The 18603-nt window shown below is 43.2% G+C and overlaps 1 protein-coding gene across 3 annotated transcripts in view; it reads right to left on the bottom strand.

The window, feature by feature from the left end:
* The window catches only part of HS6ST3 (heparan sulfate 6-O-sulfotransferase 3), a 648416-nt gene extending 636099 nt beyond the window's left edge, over positions 1 to 12317 (bottom strand). For all 3 annotated transcript variants that reach the window (XR_009559710.1, XR_009559711.1, XM_030856883.2), the window contains exon 1: positions 11388 to 12317. Coding sequence is in view for 1 of the 3 variants with exons in the window: in XM_030856883.2 (XP_030712743.1) it covers positions 11388 to 12094 (707 nt within the window). In the remaining 2 variants the exon portion in view is untranslated. The remainder of the gene's footprint in view (positions 1 to 11387) is intronic.
* Positions 12318 to 18603: the final 6286 nt, after the last annotated feature.

Here is an 18603-nt window from a genome sequence, read left to right as displayed (position 1 = left end):
CTTGGAGGAGGTCAGCTAAAGGATGCAACAGCTGGCTGACCCAAAAGCGGGCTCGGGCAATCGGAGGCTCTTCCCCCCCTCCCCTGTCCTTGGAATGAATGCTCCATCTACTATTCCCACACTAGAAGCTGTTTCCAGAACGTAGCCTTGAGAGAATAGGGTGCTGTTGAGACCACCTGGAGAGCCTACATGCCTGAACCTCGTTAAAACCTCTATATAAACTCCTAAGATTCTAGCAGGTGGGTGCAGAGGTCTACCTTCATGTGTAAGTTCCCTTGTTTATTACACCTGCCACCTACCCACTTGGACTGATCTGCGTCTTTCTTCCGTCCCTCCCTGCCCTCTGTGTACGGAGCTACCTTCACATTTCACCAGGGGAGTCCCCAAGGTTGCAAACCCACACTAACACCAGGTAGGAATGTTTTATCACCATTTTACAGATGGAGAACTGAGACCTTGGAGAATGCACACAACGTGTGCGAGGTCACATAGTAATACATGGTAGAGTCAGGACTTAAACCCAAAGCTGGGTTTCAGAACTTAGGTTCTCTGCCTCTATGCTTTACTGGACCTAGAAAATGCTGCTGAGACAGAATCAGCCAGTGCTAAGACCATTTTTTACCTGGAAAAATAGGTTCACATTAAGTTTTGAAGTACAAATTAATATCCTGCAAGAGTCTGCCCATTTAGTTATCAGCAGTTGTCCGGCTACACAAGGTTTCTACAGGACAGCATCTCAAATGACTGCCCTTGCCTGTTTTCCATCTCACAGCACTCACGAGCAGGTTAACTTGTCCCATGTATCATTAGTAATTCATGACTTATTTGTGAAAGTGCAGGGACAGCACTACTACAGGCCTAATACAATGAATATCTTACTAGGAAGAAATTAACAAATGAATTGTTGCTGATCAATAAGTGTTGAAGAGAAAATTACAATGATAGTAAAGCCTAAATAATTTATACACGATATTGATTTTTTCATTACATTAATTATTCTTTACAGCACACATAAGGAACTAGGAGAATAAAACTTTCAAAGCAAAGAAATTTATCTACCGTGTTGTATTGTAGGCTTAAGTCTGAGTTTAAAAGACAAAGAATGGACCAGGATAGTTGACAAATATTTTTAGACTAAAAATGCATCAGGTAATCAACTTGACACTTCCAATGTAGCTAAATTCCTTTGTGTTGCCCAACGTTTTTATACACAATACTTTTAATAGTTATTTATCAAGAGAAGTACTGATAGAAATGTTTATAAATAGAAATATTAGAAATAGAATAATCCATTAATCCACCTCTTTCGTGGCTTATATGAAAGGCACAACGACAAATTCGCTGAAGCCACATGGGAAAGAAAACGTTCTCTGAAACCTCTCCCAGAATCTTTAAGTTAACTGGACTTAAATCTAATTGAACAGAGTGCAGGTTCCTTATTGCTAACACCTTTCATAGCCAGCAGAAAACAATTCCCTAAGGCCATTTTCTCACAGCAAGTAACTTTCATACGGAGGTAAGGGCCTGAAGATGACCCTCCTGTTTACACACTATTGCTGACTTTAACCTTGTCACAAAATGCTGTCCCAGAGAACAACAAAAAAGTATTGTGCATAAGAAGGGCTGTGAAAGAGGACGGAGGTTGCTGTGTTCATCATGGATGACGGTGTTCCCAGCAACTCAAAATCCCCTCCTACAGATGGGAGAAACGAATTGAACACATGTGCCCCAATCCCAATGGATGTTCTAGGTACAGACATGGCACTCAAAATTGCTTTTGTCATTCATATGTTGAATAGCATCTTGTTCACGGAGTTTTGACTCTAGAAATTAAAGCAGTGAATCGATGCTTCTTTTCTTATCTTTTCTATCGGAGTTTTCTCAGACACCAACTTCACTTAACTATTTTTCAGTATCTAATATTAGGAGATTCCAGGTTCATAATGTTTTATACAAAGTTGCATGAATATATACTTTCAAGCACATCCTATCTCCCCCCAAATAAAGATGGAAATAGTGTTTCAAAAGTCCTTTAAAATTAAAACTAAAAACATGAGAATAGTTTCAAGTGTGATATAATTTTTTTCTTCCCTCACCTGTTACCTTCAGTGACTTAAAGCCACATTAATATTATTTTTAATGTGCTTAATGTTCTTGGAAGAAAATCTAAGCAACAGAAAGCATCTCATCTCGTGAATATGCCTTTGCAAACTAGAGCCAGTTTTGCAAATTATTTTGTCATGTCTTAACTAATATTGTTATATAACTTCAAATTTATAAAGTACCTCACACAGATAAAATATACTGATAAAATGTATATTATCCACTCTGTATCAAAATACAGATCCAACTGTCCAAATGTGTCACTATCACCAGTCAATTCTGGAGCACTACGGGGACAAAACACCCAAATCTAAGATCATTTTTATTACTCAGTGAAAAGTCCCTTGTTATGGTGACGGCTCCACTGCTGAGTGTCCTTTGCTGCATCCACCATTCTTTGGGTGGAGACTAATGGTCCATACAGAAAATATGTGGCACAGGTACTAAAAGAAAGGGTATTCGTTCTTAGTCTCATATGTAGAATTGAACTGGGCATTCATAAAATGAATTAGAGGAAACTTCAAACTATTTTAAGTCACTGTGCAAGTTCTTCTCCATTTTCCTCCCTTCTACCCCTGCAACCCCAAATCCAGTCTCCACCTTTCTCTGCCTTGGTGAACCACGTGGAATGAGGAGCTCGCTCGTCCTTTAGCTTCCAGGTAAATCCAGCCACTGGAAGACAATGGGAGGAGACGGACAGGTGGGAGGAGAAAGGAGTCAAGATATTTATTTCCTTCCCCCCACCCCCCTCAGCTCCTTACTGCTAGCAGTGGTTGCCTTCTACAAACAGCTCCTATGGGGAAGCCCTTCCTACCTCCAAGACTGTAGCTCCTGTCAGGTGCCTGCAGACATGGGAGGCTGACACTGCCTGCCTGGCTCCACCACTTCATGCCCAGGGTGGTTAACTGCTTCCCTTGATACTAGTTGTAAGGAACCTCATGTTCAATGTCGGTGCCCTTACTCGGTCCATACCTCTGTAACTAGTCCACTGGCAACACCAGAGGTGGTTGGTACCTCTGTTTGCTGCCAGGACCTACAACACAGCTACTAATGTTTGAAACAGCAACCTGGTACAGAAGAATAATGTATAAGTAAATAAAAGAACATCGGCCACATTCAAATACACCAGCACTGCAAATCAGACAGCCTCTTAGATAGGTGATGACTTCCCATAAACGTACTAATGAGACAAACCATTGCATACAAGATGCATTTCTGACCTCAACTCTCAATATCACCATGTTTCTGATTCAGTTCTTTAAGGATTTCATTCTTCACCTTGACTACTTTTGTCCTTCTCCTCTCCCTCCTCCGTAGCATCCTTCCAATTTACTCTCTGCATTATCACTGTCTGTTCTCTCTTCCTTGACATGTCACCTTGTTCTTTACTGTGTTACATGGATCCTACCTGCAGATTTCCACACACAGGCCAAGTTACCACATACCTCTGTTTAAAGTCATGTTTACTTTTCCTTCTGGATCTATGTTTTCATTTTTTTAAGAAAATCTATACAATTCTACAAGTTCCTAATTAGAGTCCACAAAATACAGAAGCTATCATCCAGGTTTACAGTCATACATCCATAACCTTGAATTCTTTGAAAGAAATACTCTGTAAAATGTAATAAATAAATATGGAGGACATCAAGGTGTTTAGCTTTTCTACCCTCTTACGTTTATAAAAAAACTAGAATGCAGGGGCATCTGTGAACATATGGTGTTAAATGCAAGCTTCTGACAATAAATGACCCAGTACTTACCAAAAAAGCATGGTACTATATTAATAATAGCAATGAACTACAAATATTTATGTGCCCACAGGCGACTAATTCAATTTCACTGCAGGACTGCTTCATTTATGAATTTAATTGTACGTGTTTAAACATTTTTGTTGCTGTTTCATTAATATCCCATAAAAAATAAAATGACATGCTGAAGAAAAGGAAGAACGCAAGTTTCTATTCACAGCATTAATTAAGTGACCACTGAGTGCCCATGGTATCCCGAGTATTAACATTTATTTTTATTATTTATGGCTTTTCTTTTGCATCACACCTTGCGAGTTCATTTTTGCATTGTTCAGGATGAAAAGTTCCAGATTCAAAGAGGGAAGTACAGCTTTACATATCATTTTATTTTCACACAAAACAATGCAGATGTGTAGGATGACTCCCATGAGAGAATTAAAATAGTGACTTTGTCTGTGTCAGGCTCTGTTTGAAGAGTGCCACATGTATTCTTAGCACTCACCATGAGATAGTACTATCATTCCTCCCATTTTCCAGAGAAGGAAACTGAAGTACAGAGCAGGTAACTGACTTATTCAGGGTTACGTGACAGCAAGTGGTTGAACTGGATTAAAATCGAGCTACCTTGACTTCACAGCCCACGCTGTAAACATGACCCTAATCACATTCACAAACTGGGCATCAGCACGATTTTCAGGAATATTCAGGGGCTGATATATTGGTCATTTTCTCCAATTTCTGTTGAGGACTTTTTTCCTTACTCGGGGTCTCCTTCCACTACTCTCCAATATCACAATCCTTAACCACAACCGCCTCGACCATCGGGCTTTGACCAGTAATAATCCAGAGTCTACGTTACTGGTACTTTTCTCATCCTCCCATCCTACATCAGAGTTCTCACGCTCCTGGTTTAGGCTGATTTTTCCCTGAAGTGAGAATGAATGATGAGATTAACCTTCCCAAGAGGCAAGAACATCTGTCTGTACCCAAATGAATGTCTGATCTGTGGCATACTGAGAGGAGAAAGCGTCTAGAATGTTCTAAGAAACCTTGGGCTTGATGCTTACTTTGACTCTTCTAGTGAACAAGGGGAGTTGACATCTTGTTAATTATGAAAGGCAATTATTAACAATTCGAAATTGCACGACAAAAGAAGAGAGGGATGTCACCAAATGTTTGATAATCCCATCTTTCAAAGAACCAAAGTCTTGTCAAGTTATGACGATATTTTTTAAAGGTAATCTAGAACATAGAGCATATTTTTAGCCAACACTGATTGAACATCTATAGGTCAGTCTCTGTACTGGGAACTTTGCATATGTTTACTGACTAACTGTATTTGCTAGAGGAAGATGTAAACAAATAACACTTGTCTAGGTTCAACAAGTATTTAGGATAATTCCCAACACATAGTCAAATGCTTAGCTATAATTAAAACAAAGTTATATTAGCCAATTAAAATCATCAGAGACTTATCTGTGATATCCATAATTTAACAAACTCAAAAACAAGATAATTGATTACTACAAGATATTAATTTGGGTTCCGCATTTACTTGTTTTCATACTAAACCTATTTCTTGCCCTAATAATTTAGTTCATGACTCTTAAAATCACATTAGGATTTGCCAGTCTCAATTAAACCTGTTTAATTCATTATCAAGCATAAATAACTTTCAAATGGCATAAGCTTCTGATTGTCCTTAGTCAAAATGAGACGATAATAATTAGCTTTGGGGAATAATAAGAGTCTAAGATGAAGCAAATCCATATCGCTAGTGGCTAAATTTACCTGCCTTCCAATTATTACATGAACATTTCTATTTCTCTGAAGTCAACCCTTTCAAAAATCCCAAGGTAACCAGCAAGAAAAATGCAGAAAAATAAATCATCTCTTACCATCTACCACTTCCAGTTTTATCTTCACAACTCAAAAAAAAAAAAAAAATTGAATGGGTTTAGTTCAACCTCCTTCTGATTTATAGCAAATATCAGTGGTTTGAACCAGAAGCAATACTTTAAGAGACCCTGTACTGAACATATAAGTGGATTTGGCATATAGACAGAATAATCTCTTATCTCCTTGGTTTTATACTGCACACAAACCTGATGGTGAAAATTAACCTTCTTTGCAGTTCCACATTTCTAATTAGAAGAGACATCAAAAAGATTATCCCTTAGAAAGCAGTATGGGCCATAATATTCTAGATAGCCTTGAAACAGAGCTCTGCAGCCTCCTTATATATTTTAGCCTGCTGTCTAAAGGAAAAGTAATAACCAGATGGTGTTCCAAAGTGGTTATGGCTTTTTTGTGGCAAGTTGTGTTATATTTTCTCACCTTACCTTTTCATACTTATTATGAAGAAGCAGACGTTTTAGTATACAGGACCTATTTATTGCTTTTGGCCTTGAACGTGTAAAATAGTCTATACCATCAGACTGTGCTATACTAAAAGTTTCCTTGGTAGAAATGCTGAGAAATCTCTGAGAATTAACTAGCTCGTTTTTATAATCCTTTCGTGTGTGTGTGGTGGAGGTTGTTTTGTTTTCTCTGTACAGGGCAAGAAAGAGGACAAGAAAGATACTGTGAACTCAGCTTAGATTAGAACATAGAACCTTAAAATAAAAGGCCACACAGGCTAAGCCCTTCCCCAGGAAGAAACTCCTTCTACAACATCAGTGGTTAATTAGCTACATCTAAAATGTTTACTGCTGGGGAGCACGCCACTTCACAAAAGAGTTCATTCTCATTGTAGACAGTTATAAATTTTAAGAAATTCTTTCTTACTCTGAGTTGAGATCCTTATCCCATCACTTCTATCCTACTTATCCTAATTCTATCCTTTGGAGAAATACAGAACAACTCTCCTGCACCTTCCACATCTTCCCTCTCTGAGTATTTGAAAGCAATTTTTATGTCTCTCCTATTTTTCCCATCTCCATATTAAATATTACCAGCTCCTTCAATTATTCCTCATACGACATGATTTCCAGATGCTGTGAACAAACTGGAGTAGTAGCTTGACTCAAAATTTTTCTTAAAAGTTTTTTAAAAGAGATCTGAAGGCTTATTTACAACTATAATCGACACAATTACAAGGACTATGCAGAACTCAGTGGTCTTCCAGAAGCTGTATGCTAGCTCTCCTTCTTGTGATACACACACACACACACACACACACACACACACACACACACACACACTACTGATGGGATGGTTCTGTGATACAAAGTGGGTCAGAGACCCTCATTTCCCTGGCCACACCGATTGGCTGAAAGAATAGTCACAAGTTCCAAGCTGGGCTAATCTGAGTCATTCCCCAAGGTTTTAAATTGGAACTCAGAGAAGGCCTGCTTTCCTCTTAGCTGGTGGAGCTATTAGATTTGATAGCCATTTACTCATTTCATGGAATAAGCCAATTTGATATAATGAGTTCAATATGAAAAGGGGTGTGGGGAGAAAGTTCCTAAATCTCCAGTTCCAACCATTCTTAAAACCAACTCTACCCCCATCTTTCCTGTGTTCTGGTTAGTAAGTCAATAATTCCCCTCTGCCTGAATTGAGCCTGAGTCAGGTTTGTATCGTCTGCAACACAGAGGGTCCTATCTAACACCATGCTCATAAGGTTCCTCTAACAGGACCAATAGAATGCGGTCATAAAAGGGAACAACTGCCATCCTACCCTACAAAAGGTATGGATGGACTCTCTTTCCATCATTTTAAGAATGAGAGCGATACCCACTTATTGAAGAAGAGCAAGGCCCATCTTGCCTAATGGCCCAAGCTCAGAGGGCTGACACTATTTGTTCAAAACTGTGTTCCTAGACCTATCACACAGTAGGTGCACACAGTAGGTGCTTAAAACACTCTCCAGTATAGTTGTCATAGTGAACAGAAGAAACAGTAGGCAAAACATTGAATATAAATTATCAAAATGAAGACACGAGTTCCCTGGGGAAACTTTAGACATATTACACCTCCTTAGTATTAGATAACCCATTTGCCATATAAATTATGGAACTAGATTATCTCTTCAGTCTTTTTTTTAGCCATACAATGCTACGATTTTACCCACACTCAACAATGGTAAAGAAGAGTCTTCCAAAGACCTGGGTATGCAGACAAAAAGGGGAAACATACTGCAATGATGAAGGAAGGAGAAAGATAAGGAGAAAGAATATCCTGCCAAATAAATAACAGAGAAAAGAAAGAAAAGGAATGGGAAGAAATCATCACTAATATGATAAAAGAGGTCATTCAGATAAGCCGTCTTCCTCGTAGCTTCCTATCTTACTCTAACCAGTTTCTGTGGTCAGAAATGCCCTCTGTACTGGACCCAAACTGCCAGCCCCAGAGCCTTGCCCCTTCCCGGCCCCTTATAACCCCAATGACAGTTCCTTCCGCTCTACCACAAACCTCCTCCCAGAGTTGGCTCCCTGCTTCTGCCTTTGGTCCTAGATGTTCCCAACTCCTCTCTCACCATTCCAACCAGTTTTTCTTGTCACCAACAGAATGTGTACTCAGTTATATTGTGTCCTCCCACCCCTGTTTCCCATCCTGTCCTCTGCAATGACTGATGCCCAAATGGCCATCCATAATTTTCGATTTATTGCTTAATGTTTTGAACTTAGAATTCCGTCTCCATACAAATAATGATAAAATGGCATCTCTACGATTTAAGGTGACCCATTTACACTGAGCTGCTCTAAGGAACTGACCTCACATCCTTTCGTGGAAGAAGGCCTTGATTAGGGGAAATACTGCTATTACAATGAGCAACTAATATTTAAGTATTACTATACACCTGCATAGTAAGTATTGAGTGCTGTGTACCAGCATATTATACTGTGCACAGATACTATACTAAGTATTTTACATGCATTTGCTCATTTAATTCTCATAACACCTCTAAGAGGAAAGTACCAATATTATCCATATTTAAAGATGAAGAATCTGAGGTCAGAAAGGGCAACTCACTAACTTACACAGCTAGTAAGCACAAGAGCCACGTCCATCTGACTCGATAATCCTTGCTCTTACCTATAACATGACCCACAAGGACACTGATCCCTGTGAGAAGTGGGGAAGGAGGGGACATTGGGGGAACCAAAAGCAAAGAGACTAGGGCACCAAAGTCAACATGATCTACTTCTTGATTTTGCTCAGAGTCAGCCCTATTTGAAGTAGAACCTTGTTCCCATTACGTAGCAATAGATTATCTGTCATTTTGCATTGTGGAAATGGACCCTCCATTATCCAAGCTAATCTAGTTGACTGTAGAATGCTGTACACAGACATTCTCATGACAGACAACTAATTCAATCTTCTCTGTGAGGAAGGTGCAGCTGAACATCTCTTCAACTTTTTCCCTATCGCTTTTGATGCAGGGCACTTCGCATAAACCACAGCTATTCCTTCCTAAAGGAGCCAGAGAAGAAAAGTAACTGAGAATACCAGGAAAGAAAGAGAGGGTGAGGACGAAGAGGAGGAAGGATTATAAAAAATGGTCCCCCAAAAAATACTACCACAAAATTTTAAAAATTTTTTAAAAAGCAAACCAGTGCAGGTGATTATCTGATAACTTCTGATTCTGAGAGAAATGAGTCCATCACTAAACAAAGAAAAGCACTTGACTGTGCAGTAGAAACCATATGTTCAAATAGCCAAGGTGGCATTTTCCCACATCACACAGCAGAGAGACACTGAGTATTTCCTACAAAAGTAAGACCTCACTGCTGTAATCTGCACAGGGTCTGTAGCAGCAGCAGCATTTCATCACTAAGCAAAAATCCAATTATTTTTAGATTCCATAATCTCTAATTCCTCTAAAATCTTCATCTATTCACTAACAGTTTTATATACATTGATAGAAAATAATGCCAATCCCTACTGAAGAATCACTAGATGTTTCTATGTGATAATCAGTCTCTAGTTTAAGTGAAATGGAAGCTGGGAATCAGACTAGTAAACTCTTTGGGGTCACTCAGGAATTAATACATAAAGGTGTAAATACAAAAAGTACCATTTGGGGGGGAATGTAGCAGAGACTCTCTCTCATGAAATAATAATGTCTTTTGGTAGAAAGTTTGTAAGTAATTATCAATTGAAAAATTGTCTTAAACTAAAATAGAAGGGCAGGATCTAAAACACTACACAATTAGAAATCTTTAAAAGTAAAAAGTCCTAAAACCTAAGGAAGGAGCCTAATGCTTTCATTCCAAGTCCAACCAGTTTCTTATTCTAAGCAATTTCCATTAAACAGGGAAAGGAGGAGAGAAAGTATTTGAAAAACTGCCAGAGTAAAAAAAATCCCATAATGAAATTTTGCTCATTCTTGGAGAAATGAAGTAGAATTAGATGCTTCGGTGGTGGTGAATTCCAGAATCTGGGTAGCTTCCAGTAAAGGAAGCTTTTCCATAATGTCAGGTGCAAAAGCTATCTGATATCAACATGCTGAGCTTGAGTTTTTAAAGTCCTATTTCCTTGCACCAAATTGTTTGAAACCTTTGAGACAAAAACCTCAATAAACTAGTATTCCAAGCTTTTAATATTTTAGTCCTTTGAGCAAGCATGTCAGATTAATCTTCAAATTGCAATGGGCAGAAAGAACATTCAACCAAAATTCTTAAGCCCATGCGTCTCTCAGAGGATGTTAATAAGGTATGCAGTTTCATTGGCTATTAAGATTTCAAACTTTCCTAATTCTCAGCAGCATTACTATTTAAAAGCGGGTATGGATGGGGGTGGGAGAGGAAGCTAGTCTATCCTGAAAGGAAGGGATTTTACTTATTAAATCTTTGAATCCACCTAGCATTTACCACACTTCCAGGCACACAGTAGGCATTTAACACATACTTTCAGAACGAGTTGATGGATCGGCCTGGGGGAGAGTGGAAATCTTGCTGAGAACAGCATGAGTCCAAACCCTGGCGCTGCTCAGCAACAAAGCCCATCTCCAGAATTAGGGTTATAGAGGTAGAGCAGGAAATTGAACGTGTGTCTTCAAAGTGGCATCAAGAGGACTGTTTCCTGAGCTGGAGAGCAGCCACCCAAGATCCACTAGACTCGTCTCTGGCTTCCCCATGCCTGGAAAACTCCTGCCCTGCCTCTCTACCTCCAGCTCCCCCTGCCTTTTACCGGGTTTGAGTTTCCACTCACAGCACTTAGGTACAGGATTCGACCTCGCTAGTCTAACCCAGGCCTCCTGGCCATTGCGCGGTTCTCCGAGCATCGGCTGGGAGGGAGGCCACACCGTGCTAGGCAAAAGGAAGGACACACACACGACGATTGTTCCCATCACCTTTGGGGGAGGGGGAGCGGGAATCGACGGGGGGGGAGGGGGGAGCGAGTTCAAGGCCAGGGCACCATCCAAAGGTTCCTTATCGCTCTCCTAGAGCCTCTGGCCGAACCGCTGGAAGATGCTGGGGAACCAGCAGCACGCCGCCCAGTGAGTGCGGGGCCGCCGGGGTCGGGAATTGGGGGAGCTGCGAGGGGGGTGGCAGTTGGCAGGAAGCGAGACGCGGCAGGGGACAGTACCTGGTATGGCTGTGATTGCGGGGACAGTCCTTCTTCTCCATGATGGCCGGCACACAGTTGGTGAGCTCCGTCCAGTCGGCGTGCAGCCCGCAGCTCCAGCCGGTGGAGAAACGGGAGAAGAGCCACGTCTCCTTCTTGCCGGGCCGGTGGCAGGTGCACTTCTTCTGGCCAGCTTTGCAGCTGCACGGCTGCTCCAGCCGGATGTTCTTCACCAGGTGCCGCCCGAACGTGGTGCCCCCGGTCTTCTGGATGTGCAGGAACACGATCACGTCGCGCCCCTTGATGTTGAAATCCACGAAGCGGGTCAGGTCCTTCAGGGTGAAGTTGAAGCGCGGCACGAACCGGGGCAGCGACCCGTTCTCCGGGGCCTCGGGGTCCGGCTCTTCTTCCTCCTCCTCTGCCTCGTCCTCCTCCGGGTCCTCCGGCTCCTCGTCCTCGTCCTCCGGCGCCGCGGCCCCCCGAGGTCCCTCGGGCGGCCCCCGGGGTGGCGGGGGCAGCTGGGGCCGTCGCTCCCAGTCCTCGAGCGGCGCCTGTGCCGGGCGGGCGGGACCAGGGGCGGCAGACTGGCCGGCCTCCCCGGCGCGGGGCTGCTCCCCGAAGTTGGCGCAGGAGCTGGTGCAGGAGGGGGACACGTACTGGTACATGATGACCACGAAGAGAAGAGTGAGCACCGGCGTCAGCAGCCACTTGTTGAACCTTTCATCCATGGTCCCGCTCTCAGGCCGGCAGGCTAAGCGGCGGCGGCGGCAGCGACGTTGTCGGGCTCCCGCTCGGAAGTTTCGGGGGCTCCGGGGCGCGGCTCCGAGCCCGCCGCTCCTCCATGCCCCTGACGCTGAGGCGTGCGGCTGGCTGGCGGCCCCGCGACACACCGGCGCTCCGGGGCTGACAGAGCCGGGCCTGCGAGTCTAGCGGGGAGGCGGGCGCCGGCGCGCGCGGTGGCGGCTGCGGCGCGGGGCGCCCTGCGCTCCCGGGGGCGCCCGGCTCCGCCGGCTCCGCCGGCTCCCTGCTCCCGCCCGGGCGCGGTGCGCGCTCTCAGGCGGCGCGGGGCACCCCGCCGCCGGCGCTCAGTCGCTGGGGAGCGCGGCTCGGGTCCTGGACCTGCCCCGGGGCAGCCAGGCAGCCGGGCAGCTGCGGCCGCGAGCTCGGGGGCTGCATGAGGCTCTCCAGGGCTCCGGCCAAGGGCAAAGGCGCGGCCCGGCCGCCCGCGGGCCCTGCGCCCCGCACGCGCGCCCGGCGCCTCTGCCCTCAGGTCGCGAGGCGCGGGAGCCGCGAGGACGGACGGCGTCCGCCGCAAGTTAGCAGAGGAGCTCCCCGCCCCCGTCCCGCCCCGCCCCGCCCCGCCCCGCAGCGGCTGCGGACTAGGCGCCGGTGCGAAGCCGCCTCCCAGGGCGAGGCGCACTGCTGCTCCGGGTCGGTCCGCCCAGGCGCGGGCACGCAGACACACTCGCACACACTGGCTGGCGCCGCCACAACCCGCCAGCCGGTGTGACAGGAGCCCTGCTACCCGGAGCGAAAACCTGCCCTAGGTAAGGAGCATGCGCCAAAGCCTTCCCCAGCCCCCGAAGAGTTTCCAGGGGAGGAGTCCGCGGCTCCGCGGGGCTCGGAGCAGGCAACTGGGGGTGGGAATCTCTTCAGCCTAGAGCCAGGAGAGATTCGGGAGAAAGGCAAAGGCGGAGCGAGGACAGGATCCGAGGAGATCGTCGCTGGCGCTGATCCGAGACCTCCAAATCCTCAGCTTTCTCAATCTGAGAGTGGACAGAAATCTGGCCAGTCTGTCTGCAAGGATAACACCTGCCCACTGCTGGGCAGACTCACCTAGGCAAGACTTGGCAGGAGTTGGCTGGTCCCTCGCCGGCAGGGGATGTTGGCTCTACACTGCTTTTAATCTCGACACAAGACGTTGTAACTGGTGCTCAAGTTTTATTCTGGTCCTTCCGCACGTACAGACTCGGTGTGTTCAACTCTACAACTTTATTCAACCAGCATCCATTCATCAATTACCCATGAGGCGCCTACTGTCTATCAGGCTCTGTATTCGATGCACACTTCGTTTCTTCCAGTACCAGATAAGTCCAGCCCACAACCATGCAGCACTTAGATCATAAGAGGAGTTTAGGGGTCACCTCGTAAAATTCATCCTGCTAACACACGCTGAGCTCCTAGATGTGCGAGATTCACCCCCTCTCCCCGCCCCATTGCGGACAATAAGACCTCTACTTACCTGTATTTCACAAGCTAAAAAGCTTTTGATTATGTGCAGATTTTAACTTTATTTTTCAAACATCTAAATTTTGCATTTTTCTGAGAAACAAATCTTTAACAACAGTTTCTCTTCTTCAGATAATGAATGGAGTAAAAATTAGGAGTAACTACCCCTCCACAATTCCTGGACTTGCTTGACCCAGGTTGAGAGTGGCAGCGTATTGAAGGTGGACACAATGCAGTTTGATTCCCTGACTCAGGTCAACATGTCCCTCCTGGGTACCCTGCCAGTCCTAGTTTCCCACACCCAACATCCCAGTCTTCGTAGCATCCAGCCTTCCCACCTGGCCTCTTTATGGATCTATGCGGTATTTGTCTCCATAATAAGTAAATAAATAAATAAATAAATCACTGTGCTGATTTATTTCATTTGTCAGACTGTCCCCTTCACAGCCATTAGTTAAGGTCCAGATTTCTTTCAAGGATGCTAACGCTTGCCCAAAGGAAGTTATTTTTATTGTTCTAGGCGGGTTGGATTCTTCTAAGAAAACGTCCCTCCTCTGCTTCCTTTCCTCTTTTCAACTCTATAAACAACCACCATGTCCTTCCTGAAACTGTATGAGACTATATTAGTAAGAAAGGTGTTAGGTAAGATAAATCAGTTTCCTTAAAGCTTACTTGATTCTATTTCTCTTTTTCTCACTTAAAGTTTAAAATCCTATTAATGGCATCACATCACTCTCCAAAACAGGAAACTGTGATAGAACAAAATCCAATAAAATCCAACAATTATTTCCTGAATGCATCTAGTTAATGGTGTTACTTATTTTTTAAATATGCCTTTGCTTTAGCAAAGTAAAAATCTATTATACCTTTTTGTATTACTTTATTTGAGAAGTTTCTTGTTTTCTATAAAATCACTTGATATCCAATGGATCAATACAACCTCATTAGCTACCCAAATGTATAACCTGAGTACTAGCGGCAATTTGTATAGTGGAAAGCACTTTCCCAGCCATTATCTCATTTGCTCCTCAGAACAACACTCTAAGGAGGTAAGAGAAGTACAGTCCTCCCTTTTTTATGGCTGGGGGGAAAGGGACTGGTTTTAAGGTCCCTCTCCCAAATCCTGGGATGCTCAAGTCCTTTATATAAAATGGTGTAGTAGTTGCATATAACCGATGCACATCTTCCCATATACCTTTAAATCGCTCTAGATTACTTATGAAACCTAATACAATGTAAATACTAGGTAAATAGTTGCTGGCACACAGAAAATTCAAGTTTTGCTTTTTGGAACTTTCCAGAATGTTTTTGCAAATGTTTTCTGTCCTTGGTTGAATCTGTGGATGCAGAACCTGGGATACAGAAGGCCAGCTGAATAATATCCCATTTTAAAGATGAGGAAACTTAACCAAAGAAAACTAGGTGAAAGCAGAGACAATTAGAAACCACTTGCATCCTTGAAATACATTCAAATCGCCATTTAAGAAATCCAATGAACATCAACACAGAGCCCATAATTTCCGCTCTCCTCTCTTGAGATCCTTTGAGTCAAGAGGCAGGAAGAGACACAGAATTGCAATAGAACAATTAAATTATTTTCCCTCTCCCTCTGGCTTTACAGGCAAAGCTGAGAAATCGCTACATCCTGCATCGTTTTGGAACCTAGTCTGTGACTTTCCAGATAAACAGGGGAAAGACAATGACAACCTTAACATGATTATAATATCATTGTTAAATTATTTAGGAGAATTTCAGGAGAAGATATTATAGCAAACAAATATAACAGCTACGTTGCTAACAAAATGTATGTTTCCATAAATAAGTGCACTTTTAACTTTTTTCAAAGAACATTATCCCAGAAGATCTGTTTCTGCTTTCAGTAAAATAACTAATGGAATGCCATAATTTCCTTGAGGTAAATACAAGGAAAGCAATTCATAGAATCAAGCAATTACGTAGATAATTCAGGGATATACCCAAATATTCTTTTTTTTTAATGATAGGTAACTTTCGTTGTGTTAACGGTCTGCCTCAGGTGTGCTCTTCCTATTATAGTTGTGGAACTTGGCGTGAACCTAATCATAGCTCTTAAATCACACGCAATAAACATGCTTCCTTATCTACAAGGGCAGACCTCACGTTCAGGTGAAAATGAATAGAAAGTTTCTAAAATTGAATGCTTTCCAGGTAAAAGGAAAAACATGTTTGCATTCAGCTCACTACAGTTACTCCACAATGACACCAGCAGGCAATTGTTTCTGGCTAATAGATTGCAGCTACTATGATTCCTACACAAATTATTAAAATAATAAAAATAATGTTTTCAAAGAGCTTTCTTCCACTTCCTTTGCCAGTCTTGCGATGAGGTTGACGCTATCTGCGAAGCAATTTCTTCACCTAATTTTATGCCTTAATAAGCTGTACCACAATTACGTTCTTGCCTGATTCCTTCTCTGCCTTAACTTCAGTACTCTTCCTCCCTGTTCTTCTCAAATATTCTCAAACGCATTAACAACATTGCACTCCCCTAGGATTCAAACTTTTGATTAGAACAGTCCCCATTTAATCAAGTTCAGTTGGGAGATGAAATTGCATCTCAACTTCTCCACTTTCCCTTTGGTGCCAGAAACTGCCTTTGAGAATGCTGAGGAAACCCTGGAGAGATTCACAATCCAAACAATCACAGAGAATAATTTCGGATCCCCTACATTTGCACACAGGAGTATATGGATATGAATGCCCTTCAGTACAGATGAAAAACAAACTAGATTGTGTAAGTCATTGGCGGCGTAAACCTCTCCTTCAAGGATACAAAGTGCTCTTATACACTGAAATGACTTTTTGGTTTCATTTTTGTAAACAAACAAAAAAAAGATCCCCAGGGTAAGCAGTTTTGCAAATAACCAGCAAAGCAGTAGCTTTCTTTTTCCAGGGGAAGTTAAGCAGAAGAGTCTGTATAGACAGGGCAAACTGCAGAAAGAATGGCGATATTTACTGAATGTATTCCAGTTCACTACATGATTGTAACTTTGGGGCAACCATAATCCTACATACTGCTTCCCATAAAGTTCCATTTATATGAACCGTTCATTCTTTGCTTTATTGTATGATACTCTTCATCCACCACTGATAGCCGCCTAAAAGTGATGGATGGAAGCTATGCTACCTGTATGCACAATGTATTCATTAAGTCAGTATTGTGTAAGCAGATACAATGGTCTTTTCATAGTAGATATTCACTTATTTCTTTAACAAGAACTTGTTAAGCACTTAATATATACCAGGTGCTCTTCTGAGTGCTTTGGATGCTGCATTAAACAAGACCAATAAGTGTAGCTTACATTCCAAGGTGGAAAAATAAACGATGAAAAAGGAAACAAGATTCATCCATTTACTTCAAGGACCTCAAGGATATTTATTGAGCCCCTACTACGTTACCAGCTACTTCTAGGTACTTGGGATAATTTGGTGAACACTAGAGACTATAATTTTCGCCCTCAAGGGTTTAAATGTAAGCAGGGTTAAATAGTTGGGCCTTGTGGGCTACCGTACGTCATTTACTGTGAAAGAAATGGGGAGGCACTGGGGGGTTTTAACAGTTTTTAAAGGGTCATTTTAACTGTTTTGTTGAGAATAGACTGTAGGAGGGTCAACATAGAAGCAGGAAAACCAGTTAAGTGGTGTTCCATAACCAAGAGAGACGATATGGCTCAGACCAAGACAGGAGGCACAGGAGACACTGGGAAGTGGTCAGATTCCGTCCATTTTCAGGACAGAGCCATCGGTGTTTCCTGCTGGATTGAACGAGGGGTGTTAGAGGAAGGCAGAGCCAGGGATGATGCCAAGGTTTGGGGCCCTTGTAGTCAGAAGGATGCAGCAGCCATCAGCCGGGATGCCAGCTGGGACCATTGCAAGTGCTATCAGGGTAAATAAGGAGAGTGATGTTCAAAGCATAGATGACAGGGATGGAGAGAAGGAGGCAGTCATTTCCACTGGGCAGTCAGAACAGACTGTTGCTCTGCAGAGACCAAGGGGCTGAGCCCTGAAGGATTAGAAGGAACCAGCCATGCCAAGCGTCCTGGAGAAGAGCTTTCTATGCACAACAACATGTGCTAAGGTCTGGAGTGGGAAAGACGTTGGCAGGCTCAAGGGAGGAATGGGACGTTAGGGACAGCGGTTGGGGCAGATCATTCAGAGCCATGACAGCGGTGCAAAGGAGCCATCGGGGGAATTTTACAGTAAGGACATTATATGACTGATGGATGTTAAAAGCTCACTCAGTGTAGTTTTCCAAGCAAGAGATGATGGAGACTTGGAAGAGGATGGAAGCAGTGGAGGAAATAATTTACAGTCACACAAACTCAGTGTGAAAAGAAGTACCTTTTTTCATTTTTTAATAATAGAAAGAAATTTCGCCTTAAAGATTCCATTTCCTGAGATAGAGGAAAATGAAAGCATCCAACTTAACTCAGTCACTGCTCAGTTACCCTCTGTCTCTTTACGGTAAACTGAAGTTGGTCCTTCTCCCCTTCCCTTTCTCTTTGCCTGTCTCTAGGGTGGTCTGAGCTGCGGGAGTTTATGTAGTATCTTCACACTGGCTGCAGGAGATGTGGTCTGTGGGGAGTATCCTGTTTCCACAGCCTTTCCTGACAATGTATAGTTAGTCTCTCCTGAACAAAGTGTAGGTCTTGATTTCTGCTGGGTCTCCTGCTGCCCTTTTATGACCTCAGCTGTCATGTCCACACGATCTGTATCTTACTCAACTGCTATGGGGCCCTTTCTGTCTGTCAGCCCCTTTGGCTCTTCTATGGCCTTTTCTCAGGGACACATTTGCATCTAAATCAGTGGTTTTCAACCCCACCAGACCCAGCACTCATTTTTATTGAACAGATATTTTTAAATAATCCCTTTAATAATCCAAACTTAAATATCATAGATAATAGAATCTACCCACACACATAATTAACCAAACTAACCTAAAATGCCCTAACTGTAATGTTGAGATACA

This window comes from Globicephala melas, chromosome 18, assembly GCF_963455315.2.
Source record: "Globicephala melas chromosome 18, mGloMel1.2, whole genome shotgun sequence".
Taxonomy (NCBI): Eukaryota; Metazoa; Chordata; class Mammalia; order Artiodactyla; family Delphinidae; genus Globicephala; species Globicephala melas.
Note: the sequence above shows the minus strand (reverse complement) of the source record. Positions and strands in the feature narration are given on the sequence as shown.